At 37.9% G+C, this 20,461-nt stretch overlaps 1 protein-coding gene across 2 annotated transcripts; it reads right to left on the minus strand.

The window, feature by feature from the left end:
- Positions 1-287: 287 nt before the first annotated feature.
- LOC149838099 (BTB/POZ domain-containing protein At3g44820-like) lies at positions 288-13,884 on the minus strand. Of its 2 annotated transcripts, none has more exons than XM_090007586.1 (4): positions 13,135-13,884; positions 9,716-9,785; positions 2,327-3,544; positions 288-2,251 (listed from the first exon to the last, which is right to left on the minus strand). In XM_090007586.1, exons 1-4 carry the CDS (start codon positions 13,185-13,187, stop codon positions 1,679-1,681), a joined length of 1,914 nt encoding a protein of 637 aa, XP_089863712.1. In that variant the 5' UTR covers positions 13,188-13,884; the 3' UTR covers positions 288-1,678. The 2 variants fall into 2 exon arrangements, with proteins under 2 accessions (XP_089863712.1, XP_089863713.1); XM_090007587.1 differs by having other exon boundaries at positions 2,327-3,444; positions 13,135-13,199.
- Between the last annotated feature and the right edge of the window lie 6,577 nt (positions 13,885-20,461).

Here is a 20,461-nt window from a genome sequence, read left to right on the forward strand (position 1 = left end):
CATCCGATGTGCGGTCAGTGATGGAGGGTTTTTCCCTTGAATTATCCAAGAAGAAAAAACATTTTCTTAGCATCCACAAGCAATCTTTCAAGGATCATTATACAGGTTATTTGAGTGAGCACTAAAAACCTATGCCATAGACACAGCTAAAAAGCATGTAAACGTGATCCAACTAGAAAGTAGCGTAAGGGCATAAAACAAGGGATTTTTTAAGCAAAAAGAGCCTTTTCTTCCTCCCCTCCAAAAAGAAACGACTTTCAGAACAACTTGCCCAAGGGAAACTGGCAAAAATGAGCTTTACATGTATGATACATACAAATACAAACAAGTGCCAACAAAAGAATTGACAAGACAAAACCCAACAAGAAGAAAAGGGGAAAAACTTGTGAGCTCTTGATCATGGAAGAATCTCCCTGGTCTTGAATATAACTCTTTCTACTGTTCAAATGCCTCTACGTTCAATGATAGAACCTCTTCATCAAGAACTGCACCACTAGCTATCTTTGACACAGTCACTTGACTAAGCAAAACAAAAAGAGAAAAGAGAAAGGAAACTGTTTGTCCTTGCGAAAGGTCCATGGTGCCAAAAACTACAATGTCCCTGAGCTGCATCATGTTTCACAAATTCACAGTAAACCAAAAATACCACTTCTGCGGACAGGAACTCCCGCAGTCCCCATGCAGTCACACTTCAGCAACAACAGCTAATTAAACTTTATGCAAGAAGAACGTCACTGATGACTAGAAGATATCAACAACTAGATAAGGCATCAGCTTTTATCTACATGAAGTTAACATGGAAATACAAACAGCCAGACTGATGAAACACTAGAAAGACAATGGCATTTGAACATGAAAGAATGACGATGCCAAGGGAATGTATCTCCAGGCACTTCCCTCCTCAATCATGTCTCTGGGATATTGCAGAGTGTGAACTTCAGAAGCAACCACATCCCAGTGAAAAACATAATGAAAGAAGAGATGCCCCAGCCCCAGCCCCAGCAATAGAAGTCCTGATTTTCCAGTCCTCCACAGCCAAAGCAGATTCAAAACCTCCAATTCAAAGTAGGAACTGTTGTGATTAGCAGGTCATATCTTTTTTTATTATCAATAAACAATCAAAATGTGTAATGAAAATTCCAGAAGGAGCCTTTCAGACTTTTCTGCCATTCACCCAATGAAAAAACAAGCACTTTTTGTGCGGTTTCTTTTTTGTTTTTGCCTATCATGATTCTCTTAGCAATTAAAAACCCCATTTCCAGGAGATCCTGCAGTCCACAAATTTTCTAGACAGCATTCAGGAGCCTATGTCACATGGATATAGGGATACGGCCATTTTTATGATGCTTCCAGTATGAAGGGATACGGAACGGCAGTCAAAATGGAATATCAGTGTGACATAGTCAGGGGAACAAAGCTAACTGTAAGCAGGGCAGCAGACAACCTGATCAAGTAGCGAAAAGAAGATTTAATGGCAATTTCTTTTTGAGATTCCAAGGCCCATAACACCATCACCTTGTATGAGAGTAGATGCAGAATAGCAAGCGGCGGATTCAGATTGCAGCATTTAGAACATTTCTTACTTCCCATTAATTTGCTGTTTCTCTGGGTTCAGACCTTCACTCAAAGATCAGTAGGCATTCCTAGTATTCTCATCTTAAAGAAGAAGAATTTGCATTCAGAAAAAGGAAAAGCTCTTTCTATGTCTAGAATGTCGGGATGGAAGTGCTTGCTCAATTGACTGCCTTGGGCTGTGGATTGTGGTCTCATGATTTGCACCTTCTTGCTGATTGTTTGGAATAGGCAGAAGATTACATCCAATTCCCCTTGGTACTAGCCGTGGTGTGCTAAATGAACTTTGTTTCCCCAATCTGGCAATTTCATGCTTTAAGCTGCCAAACTCTTGTTCTAGCTCCCCAACTCTGGATCTCATCTTCTCCATGTCCACTCTCAAGACATGGTTTTCTCGTACCACAGTTACCCAGCCATCTCTTTGCATGACCCGTCCAGCCATTGGATTAGCAGTGCTGCCAGCAGTGGTGACTATGGTGTTGTCATTGTCAGGAGCATGGTGACATGAAGCAATTGCATTTCTCAACTGCAACTGTTCAAAAAATAGAACTTGTACAACAACCCTGAGTGGCAACCGTTCGTTCTGTGATGCATGTGCACATGCATCCATTGACAGCTTCCGGTAACTAATGATGTTACACAGTTGTGCTCGCTCTTTCTCTGAGAGCCAAGGATGAGCCTGCACATACGTGGACAGCATGAGAATAGACAAAAAATGTGAACTGCCATGCAGGCTTATGGATTACTGTCTTACCTTCAAGTAAATGTCCACAGCTCTATAGAGCCCATCATCAAGAAACCTTGAAGATTCTGGAAGAGACTCAGCAAGAGCACAAATTTTTTCAACTTTCAGGTTCACATCTGGTGCAATCTCTGCAAGATAGCCATCTAGCAGCTTTGCAACTCTTCTTAAAGGGGACAAAGATGGAGTTCCTGCACCTGTTTCCAGCTCAAGCGATGATGGAGAGAATGCTGTTATACTGTCCTCACTTGACAAAAAGTGTTGCACAATCCGCTCTACACAGTCAGCATCATACAAGTTATCAGAATCAGAATAAGAAGGAATAAGAAGGCCATCCAGTGTTGCCAAATCCAATTGCATCCCGATTCTCCTCTCTAAATTTTTTTTGCATGCTTGGCTGGCATGCAGTATGTTTGCAACTCTCAAAACTCCCATTAAGAACTGGCAAAAAGACTTTCCTTTCTTTTCTGGTAGCAACCGCTCCATGCTTTCTAGCAACTCTTTCTGATCAAATTCAGAAGAAGATAAGCTAAAACTTGAAATGTTTCTGCAGGTATTACCTTGGCCAACATGCCAACGGCTGAGTCCAGGTACGTATTTTCTTGCATAGTGCATCACAGCACCTGCTATGCTTTCCACCCTTACACCCCTTGCTTTCATTGCATCAATAAGCTTCTCGAACAAGGGGATATTGATGCACGAAATGTCATCAAACCACCAGTCAGATTGGGAGCTTCTTATTCTTGCACCGGTGTTTATTCCATTCCAGAGGATGCTTCCTCCTGGACTCTGCAGGCTGCCATACATCATCATTGGCCATCCAAATAAACTTGGATCTGTACATGCCATCATAGATAGAGTATTAACACATTTGTTCACAATTTTAAGTTCTTCAACCTTTGTGAAAACAGCTTCACAATTTTGCAGGCACAGCAGACAATCTTTCCAGCTACGAAGGATGGTCCTGTGAAAAAAAGCTTCAGCCTTTGCCAGAAAATTATCTTCCCCATATCCCTCTGTCATTTCAAGATAGTCTGCTGCGCAATACACCACTGCAAAGTTTTTTGGTGTCAGCTCAATCCTGATTCCATAGCAGAACTTTGCAGCAATGATAAAGGCCTTAGCCCCCCCTGGAAATGCAAATAAGTTTATATGAGAAGTCTCCCCTGGATGATTCTGAGATTCTTTTAGCATCTGTGCAATCTTTCCACATTTTGACAGCAGAGGGAACTGAACAGACAAAAACAGTAGAAATTAACATATTCACTTCAGATAACTGGCCACACTAGATTTGTTTTCCAAGCATTTGAATGCCAGGAGTGTCAAAGAGCAAAAGCAAAATCCTCAAGAGAACACAGCATTAATATGTCAGAATAATATAGTAAAACTGAAGGACAAAAGGGCAGCAAAGCAAATACCATGATCCAACAAAAAAACCAATGCAGATGACTTTGCCTTAAGTCTTTTACACATCAGCAAGAGCTAAAAGATATGTATAATGATGTAATGCAAAGCCTGAGATAGGCCAGATTTAAGCTGCTGCATGTGCAACATGAAATCCGCTTAGGCCTGGGCCTAGCCTTAACTGGCCAGTCTCATGTCTTAACATAAAATAAAGAAGCACGCATGATGCATGCGCAAAAAGACACAAACACAATGTGACTACCCTGAGATAGTTAAGAACCAGACAGGCCATCAGCATGTTATACTTCCCCACAGCCAACTGGAATCTAATGGGCCTAACCTGACCCAACCATACCCAGCTAAATCAATCTTACTCCTGAAAAGGAAGTGGATATAGGTAGTGTTGTTCCCAGTATCAATCTATTTCTATATAGCCTGTCAATTTGTAATGCTCTCTCCTTCCATCAAACTAATTCATATTCTATGCATATTTACAAAAGAATGTGAATTGGAATCTACCCAATTTTATAAAATCGTATTATATTACAAACAACTGATGCAGGATAAAGTCACGCAATGTGGTCAAAATGTTCACTTGTATTCTGAAAGATAAGACATTTAAAACCATGATAATGATAATGTTGACAAATGAACGTAATCTACATATGCTTGTGTATGGTGTAGATCCTGTTCCTTCTACTTGTTTGATCTTCGTGCATCTCATATAAGGGGTATTTTACATGAGCATTCTGGATTTTCTGTGTACATTGGTGAGACCAATTCACAATTGAGTCAATTGACACTTCTATCTTATTCAGCATATGGTGACAGAGTTCTAAGATCAGTATAGAATTTTATCCATGGTTACCAGAAGCTCATACATATTCTTACACGGCTATTTCATAATATGCTGCTCCAAAAACTAGGATCTAGGAGCTTCTAAAGCTCACTTCCCATGCCATAAAATCATGATTTCAAGGATATTGGATATTGGAGTCTAACATTTTTTGACATGTTCTCTGAAGAAAAAACCAACATTTTTGGACATGAAAATTGTACATTAAGAGGCCAGATGCTTGTAAAAGTAAGGAATTGTGATTCTTACAAGTAAATAGTAAACCATTCTTCTATGATTTCTTTAAAATACAAAAGATGTATTTGTCATTATAAAAATTAAAAGGCATTTTAGGTAATTCATTTCAAACAAGTCAAGGCAAAAATCTTCAAAACTTTCCCTGGTTACATGCACATTTACACAATTATATGCTCTTGTGAATGTAATTAAGGTTAGGGTTGCAAACGGTTCGGATTCAGGATGGGGCTTTTGCAAACTTTGGCTGTTCCAGATCCGACTCCCCAATGTATTTTCTGATCTGAAATCTGAACCATTTCCATCCCTAATTAAGATCCTCATTCCCTACTTTCATTTTCCACATAGCTTTTGATTATGTTTCCTTCTCTAGCAACTTTGGTTTATCTTCTTCTTTCAACTAAACATACCTTAGGTGAGCTTACAATTTTCTCTCAAAATTATGCACCTAAACTAAACTCAACATGGCTATGTTTGATTTGATTTTGACCAAACTAAACTGTGCATTGATTTTAACTCTGTATGAAACGCCCCAAAATTCCAAACTTGCGAACCTTTCAGAAAACAGGCAACAGACTAAAAAAAATATCTTTCCTTTCATAATTTGTTTATGTAATCAGCGGAAGATAATTCTTTTGTTGAATTTAGAAAGGCAAGCTGACAAGTTTGGGCACATTAGCTAAAAGAACCAAAACTCACAACATATAATACTTGCAAAACAATTGAAAAAGCCACTTTCATTTAAAGAAGTTCTCAAATAGTACAAAAATCGGATATTCAAAGAAAAATCCGTGACAAAACCCAAAAACGTCTAGGACGCAAGCTAAGAGCAAGAAAATGAAATCTTGAAGTCATCTTGTAATCGCGTCATCGCCCGTAGTGTACTTAATCATCACTTGTACCCATAGAATAGGTTAGTTTTGCGAAAAACTAGTCGGTGCACAAGAGAGATTACAAGAAACTGAATTAAGAGCATTTAATTCAGCATGTTAAGCAGTTTAAAACGGATCAATAGTTCAACAGGTAAGCAATTCAAAGCAGGTAGGCAGTTCAAAGCAAGTAAGCAATGCAAAACAAGTAAGCAGTGCAACTGTTAAACGCAACATGACGATTCATTTAATCGTAAGTTGTGAACTACCACGCAACTAGCAAGTCTTATACCCCATGAACCAGTGTGAACAGACTTATGTTTCGATATTACTGGCCTGCGGGTACGCGCAGACAAATCGTAGAAACAACTGAAATTAGTTCGGGCATCTGTTATTCTACGTATTTTCCATAACCCGAATAGCTAGTTGAGTCTGCTCCTAAGGGGATGGCTTTAACCGAGAGAGGATTCCCCAAAAGCAGGTACTTGGCAATGGATACATCCAACTTCTGCAGAAGTCCATGGGATCTACCACCTAAGATAATGTCTGGTAGTCCCTTCCCCTAACTCCAATGACTTGAGAGGTTGAATCTTTGCTCATGAGGTGGTTATTAACAACCTGTCCATTGGAGTGTGTACTGCTCTGTCCTCTCCCTTGACAGACTACAAGAAGCGAATGAGTACGTCATGGGTAAATTAACTGACGACTCATTCTATATGCTCTGGTCTTTTGACCCAATGAGCATCTTACCTGTGAAAGCGGTCTCATTTTTATGTGTTTACAGCATTATGTATTTAGCACTGTTCGAGGTCGCACGACCGTCTCATCCGATCATCGCAGTACTAGCGTGTAGTGCACGACTACAAGTACTCTAGGATGAAAGGGGTATAGTTCCTCAATAAAAGCCTCAACAAAAGTGTTTCACAAAGATATAATGTTTCTCAAACTTTACTTTTTGATATTATTTATCTTTTGAAACAACCAACATTTGGCATGCGGTTTTCTAAAATCTCATCCACTATCGTGGTATCTACATGCCTCGCATGACTCGATACCGGCTTCGATGAACGAGATACGGGTTTATCAATAAAACCTCCGCTAAGAAGTTCGCTCAAGCCCCAATTTGGGTTACCCGAGATATGTCGAATAGACGAACATAACCATCCAATCACATCCTTCCAAATACTTCGATTTGGGCAGTCTTTGATGCTTTTGCGCAGCTACCTAGTCTACTTTGCAGGACTGCTCACTCGAAAAGCTAGGATTCCTGCTAAGGATCCCTCTCCTTAGACAAGGATGTATCGTTAAGCTCCTGACTCAACTCTTATCGCAAGAGGGAGAGTGGTAAATGTCTCTTGCATCCTCCACAAGAATGTCTTTTATAGAACATGCAATGAGCGAAAACCTAAGCGTTATCTGCAATGGCAAGGGAGTAACGAAACATTTGCAAAAGCAAGAGCCTGAGCGCAAAGCGCGATGGCAAAAGAAAGACTGTAAGTAGGAGTGCAAATGCAAAGCCTGGGCGCAAAGCGCGACGACAAAGGAAAGACATGACAGAAAGTAAAGGACAAGGATCGCGAAACCGCGTCCTTGAGTTAAATGTGTACTCATATAAATATATATACATATATATTTATTTAATTGTCTTTTTTAGTTAATTGAACTCAATTCAACTGTCCAAGTCCTCCGTGCAATCTTCTCGTACCTTGGAGAGTTGCAAGCTTGTTGGCGTCTACGGGTGTAAGCGATTAACGGGTCGGGTCGCGGGACACGAGCGGGATCCGTCGTATGAACTGCAAAAGCAAGACGTCAATATGCTATCTCAATCAGAAAGGTAGAGACAATAGGGGTGTTGTCACTGTCTTGACGTGAAGGAAGCAGAGGCAGGGGCATCGTGCCCCTGTGAACCTGCTGAATGCGAAAGAAGCAGGAGCAGGGGCTGTGAGCCCCTGCTGATCTGCTGCCAACAAACAACAGGGAGGCAGGAGGTTGCACCCCTGCCTGTCGACGGTTTTATTTAGTTACAGCGTTTTCTTTTTTTTTACATTTTGTTTGACACTGGATTAATTTCGTTGTGTGACTTCATTAGAAATTAACCAACTGTAGTTTCTTGAGTTATCAATTCGTTCAAATGTTCCAGCATGCATTAAGTAGAACCGATTTATGTATTTGCGTTTAGGTTAGTTAGAATATATTAGATTTGCTTGCATGTTTCATGTCATAGGTTAGTCACATGGTTTATGTTATTTGACGTCTAGTTGATTTTTTTTATTCGTTTTAAAGTGGTCCGCAAGTAGGCTGAATTTGTTAACCTAACGTCCTTTTATTTATCGTTAGTACACTCAGTCGTGACCCTTTGTTTACATTGATATTAGTTTCATTAGATTAAGATAGCCTATCTTAAGTAGTTTTGAATTCATATGTTTCCATTGTCTAGAGTTAAGTCTCTTTTGCAAATTAGTCAAAGTGCATTGTTTTAATTAGTTAGTTTTTCCTTTCTTAGTTCACGTGGTTCTTGAATTAGATTTGTTAATTTGTTTTAGTCCATCTTAGTTAGATTTAATTCAGTAATTTAAATCTAGTTAGTTTAGATTCAAGTGTTTCTTAATTTGAGTAATTTGTCGTGAGTTGTTTCAAAGTAGTTAGTAGCTTGTTACACATTAGTTTAGTTAGTTCATATTTGTTACAAGTAGTTAGATTGTTAGTAGTTTGTTAAGTAATTAGTTTCTTGTTAGATAGTTTGTTTTACTATTTTGTCATCTAGTGTTACTTTGTTTATATTAGTTACATGTTTTGTTTATTTGTTTCACAATAGTTAATTCATGTTTTTGTGATTTTTCTTCAGACTAACTTTTGATTTTCGCGTAGATTTCTTTCTCTGTTTTGTGTTTTGTGTCTTGCAAGAAAGCGATTAGACATGTGGTGAGCCTCAAAACGTACCCCTGAAGAGCCCTCTGAGGTCCCTAAAAGGTCCCCTCAAAAGGCCCTTCAGGCCCCTCAGAGCCCCTTGGGGAGCCCTCAAAAGATAAAAAAGAGCATAAACAAGTAAAGAAATAAAAAATCAAAGCTCAAGGGAGAGACTAAAGACTCGAAGCACTGAAGGCAGTTTCTTTTATTTTTTTTATTCATTTAATTGGGTTTGTAATAAGACCGTTATTCATTTGTTTAAAGTCCTTCGCAGAGGGAGACACTCTCTTTCCTTATTTACTCAATTAATTGATTTTTCTTTTTGACAATAAAGAGTAGATAATTGTATACTTGAATACAATATATTTTTCGTTTCCTGAATTTGACTCGAACTCCACCACTAGTGTGAACCGGTTTTTATTATTTGATGCATTGTTTGCACAAACGTTTTTATTGAAAATATATTTTTAAAATGCTTTATTGAAAAAGTTGCATCACCGAGCAAGAACAAAATGATCCTGACCAACCAAATATCGAATCTCAATGACTTCAGACTTACCTAGGCAGAGCTAGGCCACCTGGGCCATCTTTATTGTATACTTTCTGTAGGCCTAACAGGCGAACCCTAAAAAATACCTACCAACCATATTCCCAAGTTGAAATTGACAAAGGCATGTCCAATGCTTGTTGTTGCCATATCTTTTAGCAGGTGAAAAGTGAACCTCATTTGACACATCAGTTAACCTCCATAACGATCACAGATAGAGGCATATAGATCTGGTAATATGTTTTAGAAATGTGACTCAGAGACTGATGAATTTGCCCCTGAAATATATAAGATCTAGTTCAATAGCTACATGAATTGGCTTCACTGACTGGAAATTACAGAACTCATATAATCTGTGGCATCACCTCTTTCCAGATAGCCTGTTATGGATTTTAGCCTTTGTGGTCTAGGAAATAGATCAATTCTTACTAATGACAAACTCTCTCAGAAGAAACATAAAACAGAATTCATCACGCAACAGATAATAGAACATGAACTAATTGGTTACTCATAATATCAAAGTTTGAAGGAGAAACAGAGAATTGCTAGCATATCACATTCAGGTATAACTTGAAAAAGCAAACCTTGTGAAGATGAAATAATGTCTCATCAACTTGGACTGTTATATCACTGGGCAAAGATGCATTGAAGAACCTGCCGAACATGTCCAACATTAATGTCTTTATCAATAATGTCCATTGCAATATTAAATAGCTTTGTGCATGAGCAAGAAAAGGTCAGTGCTACCATAATATTGAGACAAGTTTTGACATGAAGAAACACCAATGAACAGACAATGCGATGGATCAGAAATTCAGCAAGCATCAAATAACATAAGAGGGAAAAGATGCAACATAAAGAAACAAAAACAACTACTCGCTGAAAATAATTCACCATAGTCTGTGCTTCCAGAGGATTTATCAAAAAATCTATCCAACAACTAAAATTTTATTGATAAATTTAGCTAGTGATTTTCCTAACCAACTCAACCAAAATCAAGTCCTTTTGACGCCTGTCTACTCCTAATACCTGAAATGATAAAACAAAACAGAGAATCTACAACTGAAAAACAGGACAAGAAATAGCCTTTCAATTCACAGATGACCATTGATAAAATTTATGGCTGCATCACTTATGGGCCATTCTGAAATTTGTAGAAATTTCCAGGGAAATGAGGTGCTAAATTGCTTAGATACCATTTATTAACAACAACAACAACAACAACTACGCCTTCATCCCAAAACAATTGGGGTCAGCGATATGAACCAAAAAAGAAATTCATTTTGGGTCTTCCACATGAATCCTTTTCCTCCAATCATTTCTATCCAACGCCATGTCCTCGGTGAGGTTCAAAGCATTCATATCCTTTCCTATCATCTCCATCCAAGTCTTCCTAGGCCTACCCCGACCTCTTTTAACTAATATATTTTCCCATTTCTCCAACCTTCTAACTGGAGCATCATTAGGCCTTCGCCGAATATGTCCAAACCACCGTAAACGATTCTCTCGCATCTTATTTTCAATGGGTGCAACACCTACCTTCTTACGTATCTCTTCGTTCTGAATCTTATCTTTTATTGTATTTCCACACATCCATCTAAGCATCCGCATCTCAGCTACACTCATTTTTTGAATATGATGTCTCTTGGCAGCCCAACATTCCGTACCATATAGTAAAGCGGGTCTAATAGTCGTCCTATAAAACTTTCCCTTCAACCGCAATGGCATTCTACGATCGCACAGCACTCCAGTAGCACTTTTCCATTTCATCCACCCAACCTTTATCCTATGATTTACATCTCCATCAATTTCTCCATACTTTTGAATGATGGATCCCAAATATTTGAAATAATCATTCACCGGTATATCTTGCTCACCAAGCTTCACTACACTCCCATCACTACTTCGTTGCTTACTAAACCGACATTCCATATATTCAGTCTTACTCTTACTCAACTTAAAACCTCTAGCTTCCAATGTCTGTCTCCATAATTCTAACTTAGCATTAACCCCAGCTCTAGACTCATCAATCAAAACAATATCATCAGCAAACAACATACACCACGGTACATTTTCTTGAATTGATCTCGTAAGCTCATCCATCACTATCGCAAATAGGAAAGGTACATTAGATACCATTTATTAAGATTAGAAAAATAAAAAAAGGCATGCAAAAGTAGTTTAAGTTGAAGCATTCTATTCTTTGGTTTGTAAAAAACTAGAAGAAATATTAGAAAGCATGAATCCTGACAAATTATGAATACAACACATAGCACATCTGTCAGATTTACCAATCAAAAGCATCACCAAAGCAAGACAATTTTACATAAATCTATCCAGTGATGCAATTTTGGATTGAATTTTTGAAAAGATGTACTCTAAACCTAAAACACTAAGATATGATTTATAGCAAACCACGCTGCTAAACAAGCCATAAAGATAATAGATTACCTGATCCATAGTGTAGCAGTTGAGCTTCGGAATTACTATTATTCAGAAGATAATTGAAAAACACATATGAACAAAGATGCATAGATTATAATCTATAGTTGGATAATATCAATGGTTGTCAGAATTCAGAGGCACTAGAAGAATATCAAGGATTGAAGATATGGTCGAACTTTGTCATCCTAAGTTTATACAATATGTACAACATAACTGAGAAGATCCCAATGCTAGATAGGCTGGCCAACATTAATTTTTTTAGCATCATTGGAAGACTTTAGTTTTTCAAGAGAATATAAGAGCAATAATGATTGCACCATGACAAAAATGTACCTGTAGTAGCATTGGTCATATCCCTCTATATATCAAATATTTGAAAATAATAAAGAATTTGGTCTGTTTGCTCAATTGTATCTCAAGATTTTCTTTAATACATTAAGTTTAAAGTGAGACTGGAAAGTTCATAAGCTGAATTAGGCAGTTTAAAGAAGGATGATTGGCCAGAGATATGTTTCAAAAATGTGGTGACAATTATACAGACCAGATAAGTCTCTTCTTTAGTATCTTGAACTTTCATCAGTGCAGTTTTTTTTTACGAACATTTGTATAGATTGGTATACAACCATCTATAAGAGATTAAAGCATATAAGAGCAGATCCACAAAAAATAAGAGAAACAATCTCTGCAGTAGCCACATGCAATTTCAGCTATGTGCCCTTTTGACTAGTTCATGATCACGTTATGAAAATTAATAATCATTTTGCATGAGTCTGTTTGCTACACGTTGAATGAAAAACATAACTGTTTATATTACAGAAAAGGGGCCGCATATTTCACCATACAAAATTCATGTATTCTTAATTAGGAGAACATGACCATGAGGTGTTAATGTGACTACTGAAAAATCCATTCTGCCATTTCCACTTATTTTGGACATGGTGATGACGATGCTAACGTTAAGTGCAAACAGATTTCTGCTGTGATAGAAACAACTTCTCGTACAATTAAAGATACACTAACAGCCTACACATGAAACCAGGGATTTGTAAGTGTTTATACAAAGAAAATGTGTTGAATGCCCTTACCCTTAAAACAAGTCCTAGAAGTCTTAATCAGAAGACTGGTTAGAGTAAACTTCCCTAAGATTTCAATGGATCTCTCAAGCGCAGGCACGTGAAATGTCTGCAGATGATTGAAGCTATTTCTAGCAATAACAACGCCATAGTACGGGGAAGGACACTGTCATGCGGATGGTTATGTAGCAGGAGCATTTCCAATGTACTTATTGCTAGTAACCACATGCTAGCTCATATTGACAACGATCAACCAACAATTCAAAGACGCCAACCGACAGGAACGGGGAAAAAAAGAAAGGCCATCATTTTATATTGCAGAACCAATACTGAAACCCACCAAATTATTTTGAATGTGTCATGGGTATAGGGAAAGATCGAAATCCATAGCTTGAAATGGAAGTCCAAACACTCAAATCACAAAACTTTAGGAAAAAACTAGAGAAAGAAGGCAAAAAAAAGAAAAAAGGAAGAAGAAGACAGACCACTCGTTGCCTTCTTGGTAGAACCCACAAGCCTTGTTCCTAGTCGGAGCCATCTTTCCAAATTCGCCCAACAAAAGCAATGGAACGAGTGAAAGGAAGCATTTGAGTTCAGGAGCCCTCAAAGACCTAAAGAGGTTGACTTAGCTTACACCCACAATTCCCCAGAGAGAGAGAGAGAGAGAGAGAGAGAGAGATGGGATATGATGATGGACGATTGCTTTACAGTTACGAATTTGTGGGTGGTGCTGTCGAAGAAAAAGGTGCCATTGGAATTGGAATTGGGAGAAGGAAAACCAGCGCAGTCTCCCGACAGTTGCGACAACAAAGTTAAAGCGACTCAGACAAGCTCTTCAGGCAACACTTCACTTGGCAGAAACAGATAATGGGCACGCCAAGTGTCGTCACTCCTACCAACGCTTCTCATATTAAAAAAGAAGAAAAAGAATATTCCTACCAACGATTAGAAAAGAAAAAAGAAAAAACTTGGAAATTGCTCGTAAGTAGCGACGTCGGATAAACTAATCTGATCTCGCTGCCTAACACCAAGAGAAAAGAAAAGGAAGAAAATTGCAGGTGAGGCTGGGGACCATCTGATGGCAGCTACAGAAAACAATCAATTAACAAAAAGAAGGAATGATGGCTATGGTTGAAAAGAAGGCGTGGGCAAACACACGGCAGTCGCATCTCGTGTGTGTCGGCAGACAGAGAGCCGGAGAGGGAGGGAGGGGAATGGATGGACCTGCAAACTTTAATTGCAAGAAAGAAAAGAAAATAGGGTAAAGCGCTGGTGTTAGTGTGATTTGCGTGTGGTGGGGGTCCACGAGGCACCACCGGTCACGATGGAAAGAATCTAGTAGTTGTCGAGAGTACGGCGGCTAAGTCTGTCTTTGTTAGTATATATATAGGGAGAGAGAGAGAGAGAGAGAGAGAGAGAGAGAGAGAATTGATACGTGTAAATGGGTTTTGGGTATTTCGAGTATTTTTTTCTCAGTTGATTTACGAGGAATTCACACTTGAATCAGGTGTTTTCTATGAAAAAAACGATATTTGGAACTTAGAAATTTTATAAAGATTTTGGACAGTTCATTTAGTATGTATCATTTTGCACCTACCTATTACCAAAATAGAGAAATGAGTTTTTCAAGATTTTTTTTGTTTTATGGTTAAATTTTGATCGTACAGATGACATCTATATGCTTGATTTTATAGGGATCGGCTCTTGAAGTGTTCGACTAGGACACAAGGGTGGGATTTTATAAGGTTTGAAAAATCAATAGTTCAAAATCTTTGTAAATTTTTTAGGCTCCAAATATCATTTTTTCATCAAAAACACATGATTCAAGTATGGATTCCTTGTAAATCGATCGTACCCAACACATTTACAGGATCAGAATTGTAAAAAAACACTAAAAGAGAAGAAAAAACCATTTAACACTTATCAATTTTGTACCTACCCATTTCTCTATATGAATAATGGGTTGGTGTGAAATGATAGGTATAAGTGATACCTACTAAATCAGCGATTCAAAATCTTTGTAAATTTTTAAAGCTCCAAATATCATTTTTTTTATGGAAATACGTGATCCAAGTATGAATTTCTCCTAAATCTACCATGCCCAAGACATTTATAGTGTTGAATCTGAAAAAAAAAACACCAAAAGGGCAGAAAACCTAGTACCATTTAGCACATATCAATTTAGCACTTACCTATTTCTCTATATATGGAGAGGTTTTCAACAAATTGAGAAGGCACTACCAGTTATCATTGTCTCTGTGGAAACATTATTCATTTTTTATGAGAATGTGGTGTGGAAACACTGTCATACAACGATCAACATGCCCACTTAGAACCAACCCCAGAATTGAGAAAAAGAAAAAGAGATGGCCATCAGAAAAGGTGGAAGTCGGTCTAGGGAAGCAACCAACTTGAATGTTCGAGAATTTTCAACGTTGTGAATGGCTTGATCACACATTATCGATAATAAGAGTTTGAAACCAATTATCAATAATAAGGACTTATCGATAATTGTTAAATCCCTTTACAAGAAACTAATTACTGAAATAAAGGGATTCATCTCATGTCATAAGGAGTCAATGCCACTTTTGAAGGGATCAACTATCATCCATAGTGAAGTTGAAGAATCGGCTCTTCACACTATGGAGTCAATTGCACTAAATATGGAGTCAGTTACTACACGTGTAGCATCAAATGAGAAGGAATAAGTTGAGGAATCAGCTCTACAAAATGTGGAGTTGGTTGCTACACACAAAGCATCAAATGTGAAGTCGATAGACATGCATGAACAATGGCTGATTGATTATCTCTTAGGCCTGACTTATATTTCTTATTTATTAAAGAACATGTATTCTTCTCCATCAAGTTAACGAGTATCATTTTCCCTTTCCTGTGGACGTAGGATTTCCATATCCGAACCACGTACATCATGTGCACTCTTGCTCCTTGATTTACTCTTTTTCTCTTTATGGTATCGTAGCTATCGAGGTGAATTGTACATCTTGATTTTCATGGCATCCTATGCAACCCAGCAATCAATGTACCCATATCCTGCGACACTAAATGTGTCAAATTTTGTTTCCTTAAAATTGTCTCATTCAAAATTCCCTTTGTGGAGAACCCAAATCATGGCTTTGATTGAAAGCCAAGATATGTAGTGGTTCCTCTCTGATGAAACGCCCATGCCATCTATGATAATTCACATTGGCACTAATGCCAATTCGAAATTAAAGGAGGTTTTGAATCCTCAATACCTGGAGTGGAAAAAATCGGATCGTCTCTTAAAGGGCAGGATCATCCTCACCATCCTGGCTTGGTAGACTCTCTTCATTAAGAGACTCATCAAGAGAGGAAAAACTGGTTTCATGGGTGACATCCTCAAGGTGACTGGGAAGAAGGTGGGTAGGACCGATCTTTGCTACAGGGCCATCAGGGGTGTGACTATCATAATTTTGCGCACGTTCAATTATTGGCTCATGAATGACAGCATTGTGAGGGTCAAGAATCTGCAAATCTTTAGCATGTTTAAAATCACCAATTGTCTCCCAGTTTTCAAAAGAACCTTCTTGAGCCCATTCTTCACAAACAGAAAAAAAAATGCTAAAAATGGTGTCATCTTTATACAGAGATGCCGGGTCCCGATAAGGTATACTGGACTCGTCAAAGACAACTTGTCGTGACATGTATATACGCCTGGTTGTTGCATGAAGACACTGATAGCCTTTATATTGAATGTTGTATCCAAGAAAAACGCAGGGAAGAGATTTTGGATCGAATTTATTTTTTCCATAGTCTCTTAAATAGGAAAAGCACCATGATTTAAAGACCTGAAGACTAGAATAATATGGGTATGCTCCAAACATACGAAAATAGGGGGAATCCATGTTCAAATTGGATGAAGGAAGCTGATTAATCAAAGAAACGGCCGTAGAGAAGGCCTCAACCCAATATCGCTTTGGCATGAAACTATGAAAAAGCATAGTAAGACCTAGTTCTGTGACATTGCGATGCTTTCTTTTCGCAATGCCATTTTGCTGAGGGGTCATCGAACACGATATTTGACGTTTGATTCCCATATCATCAAGATACTTAACAAACTTGAGACTAGTAAATTTGCCACCGCCATCAGATTGAAAAATCTTGACCTTTTTCAAATTGATTTTCAAAGTATTTATGAAAATGAACAAAGCTCTCAAAAAATAAGACTTTTGTTTCAAGGGATATAGCCATGTGAATCGAGTATGAAAATAACATAATAGTGATAATTATGTTGAGAAAGGATAGGTGTGGGTCCCCATATTTCAGAATGCACTTTCTCAAAAGGTGTAAAAGTTCTATTCTCAAAGTCCAAAAATGGTAAGCGACAAGCCTTACTAAGTTGACAACTATCACATATGGTGCTTTTATTACTAGGAATAAAATTAATAAGTCTACTTTTATTCAAGAACTGCACAATGCACATTTGAGGGTGTCCAAGTGGTTTATACCATTTTTCTTCAGAAACCTTTCTGAACTGGGTGGAGAGAAACGTCTTTGGACTTCCACCGAGGGTATAGAGATCACCTTTTTAACTCCTTTGACTATTATTCTTCCCATTTTCTGTTCTTTATAACACAATCAAAAGAGGAAAATTCAAAAACATATGGCAAATCCTTTGTTAGCTGACTTACAGACACAAGATCTTTCTTTAGAGAAGGAACATACAAAATTTCTTGTAAAGGAATAGAGATTGAATCAACTTTTATTCAAGCACTACCGATATGGGTAATGGGCATCTTTTCATCATTCCCAACCATCACAAGATCACTGCCAGTGTAAGGTTTCAAATTTAGCAATTTACCTGAGTTTTCAGACATATGCGCCATGGCCCCGGTGTCAACAAACCATTCAGCATCCTCACTTTCATTCATAGTGAGAGTTGCTAAGGCTTGAGTCACATCTTTAGGTTGATAAGTGTGATTAAAACGATTGAAACACCTCAGAGCGGAGTGGTTTTTCTTATTACAAATTTGGCAAATGACTCATTTTCTTTTCTTTTTGTCGTTTTGCATTTAATATTCACCGGTTATCTTGAATCACGAGAATTTTTGTTTTAAAAAAAATGTCCCTTTGGGTTAAATTTGAAGTTGTGATTTTCATTCCCTTTCTCTTTATTCGAAGCATGTTGAATGAAGAACGCCATCTGTGGTTGATTGGACTCATGAATCTTGGTCCATTCTTCATGACTTTGTAAGAGAGGAATGATTCTCTTATATGAGAGAATGGGTGGTTTTAACATGGTGGTCGTAAATGACTCGTAATCAAGACCAAGCCCTTGCAGTAACCAAAAAACCTTTTTTTTAATCTTCTTGATGATTGTCATCATGTGCATCAAATGAAACTTCTATTTTTGAGATTTTTGAGCAAAGGTATTGACCAAAGCTACCCATATTTTCTTTAACGTCTCCAACCGACCACCAGTCCAAGAACACTTTCGAACAGAGTTCCAGTGATCCAGCCTTTTAAGAGACGATCAAATTTTTTCCATGCCAGGTATTGAGGATTCAAAACCTCTTTCAATTTGGAATCAACATCAGTGCCGATGTGAATTATCATAGGTGGCATGGGCGTTTTATCATAGAAGAACCTCTGCATATCTTGGCTTTCAATCAAAGCCATGATTTGGATTCTCCATAAAAGGAAATTTAAATAAGACAATTTTAAGGAAACAAAATTTGACACATTTAGTGTCGCAGGATATGGGTAGATCGATTGCTGGGTTACAGAGGATGCCATGGAAATCAAGATGCATAATTCACCTCAATAGCTCTGATACCATAAAGAGAAAAGGAGTAAAGCAAGGAGCAAGAGTGCACAAGATGTACATGGTTTAGATATGGAAATCCTACGTCCACGAGAAAGGGAAAATGATACTTGTTAACTTGATGGAGAAGAATACATGTTCTTTAATAAATAAGAAATATAAGTCAGGCCTAAAAGATAATCAATCAGCCATTGTTCAAGCATGGCCATCAACTTCATATTTGATAATTTGTGTGCAGCAACTAACTCCATATTTGGTGCAACTAACTCCACATTTTGTGGAGCTGATTCTTCAACTTCATTCTTCTCATTTATGCTACACGTGCAGTAACCAACTCCACATTTGGTGCAATTGACTCCACTGTGTGAGGAGCCGATTCTTCAACTTCACTGTGGATGATAGTTGATCCCTTCAAAAGTGGTGTTGACTCCTTGTGACATGAGATGAATCCCTTTGTTTCAAGAATTAGTTTCTTGTAAAGGGATTTAACAATTATCGATAAGTCCTTATTATTGATAATTGGTTTTGAGCTCTTATTATCGATAATATGTTTTGACTGAGCTATCTCTGTGGCTGATGAAGATTCCAGCATAAACTTTGATTTTACCCTCATTGGATTGACCACAAATATAGCAATATCAGCTATATTTTCTCTTTTAATGATTGTAGCATTAGATGTCTTATTGTCATCTATTCTTTTATTCTCCCAAAAAACTAAGCCGACTTCATATGCCAAGTTTGCTCCTCAAGACCATATTGCTCTTCCTTCCAACACTATGGACCGATCCCAACCTTCCCGTCATATGGTCACCTACAGCATGACAGGTATCATCAAGCCTAACCCTAAATATCTTAATCTTCATGTTTTGTATGATTGCATTCTACGCGAGCCAAGGATCATCAAGGAGGCTTTGGCTCATCCGGGATGAAAACTTGCCATGAATAAAGAAATCACGACCTTAGCCGATAACCATACTTGGGACTTGGTCCAATGAGAACCATCTATGAACGTAGTCAGTTTAAAATGGGTTTTTAAAACCAAACTCAATGTTGATGAAAGCTTGGACAGACTTAAGGCACGCTTGGTTGCCCGAGGTTTTAATCAAATTGAAGGAATTGATTTTCAAGAGACCTTCTCTCCTGTTATACGCCCTGCTAGTATACGCATTGTCCTCATTGTTGCTATAGTTAAACATTGGACTATTAAACAATTAGATGGTGCTTTAAATGAAGTTGTCTACATGAAACAACCTCCTGGATTTGAAGATGCTATTTGTCACGATCATGTTTGTAAACTCAAGAAAGCCTTATATGGATTGAGTCAAGCTTCTCATGCTTGGTTTGAAAGATTAAGAACTTTCTTGTTTACCTACGGTTTTATAAGTTGTATATCTGATCCCTCTATGTTCACATTCCGTTCTAAGCAGGATATCATGATCTTGTTAATTTAAGTTGTTGATATGGTTTTGACGGGCAATAACAGTCATTTTCTTAATGACTTTTTTGGTGAGTTGCAAAAGGAATTCCCAGTTAAAGACTATGGTCATCTACATTATTTTCTTGGAATTGAAGTTCTCTATACTCATGATGGTTTGTTTCTTTGTCAAACCAAATATGCTAAGAAAATTATGGAACATACAATCATGTTGGATTGCAAGATGATGACCACATCGATGATATCTAAGGGACATGTCAACATGGATAGTGATCAAGATTTTGAAGACCCTACCCTATACAGAAGCATCATGGGGTCCCTACAGTACCTTACTATCACTAGACTCGAGCTTTCTTTTGCAGTTAATTATGTCAGTCTGTTTATGCATGCACCAAAAGTTGGACATTTTCAAGTTGTTAAATGTATAGTTCGGTATGTCAAAGGCACCATCGATTTCGGAATGATGATTTTGTCTCACAGCACCTTGGAGCTATATGTATTTTGCAACACTGATTGGGCAGGATGCCCCATCACAAGATGGTCTACTTTCGGGTATTGTACCTTTCTCGACGGC

Source organism: Nuphar pumila, chromosome 5 (assembly GCF_984573655.1).
Source record: "Nuphar pumila chromosome 5, dmNupPumi1.hap1.1, whole genome shotgun sequence".
Classification (NCBI taxonomy): domain Eukaryota; kingdom Viridiplantae; phylum Streptophyta; class Magnoliopsida; order Nymphaeales; family Nymphaeaceae; genus Nuphar; species Nuphar pumila.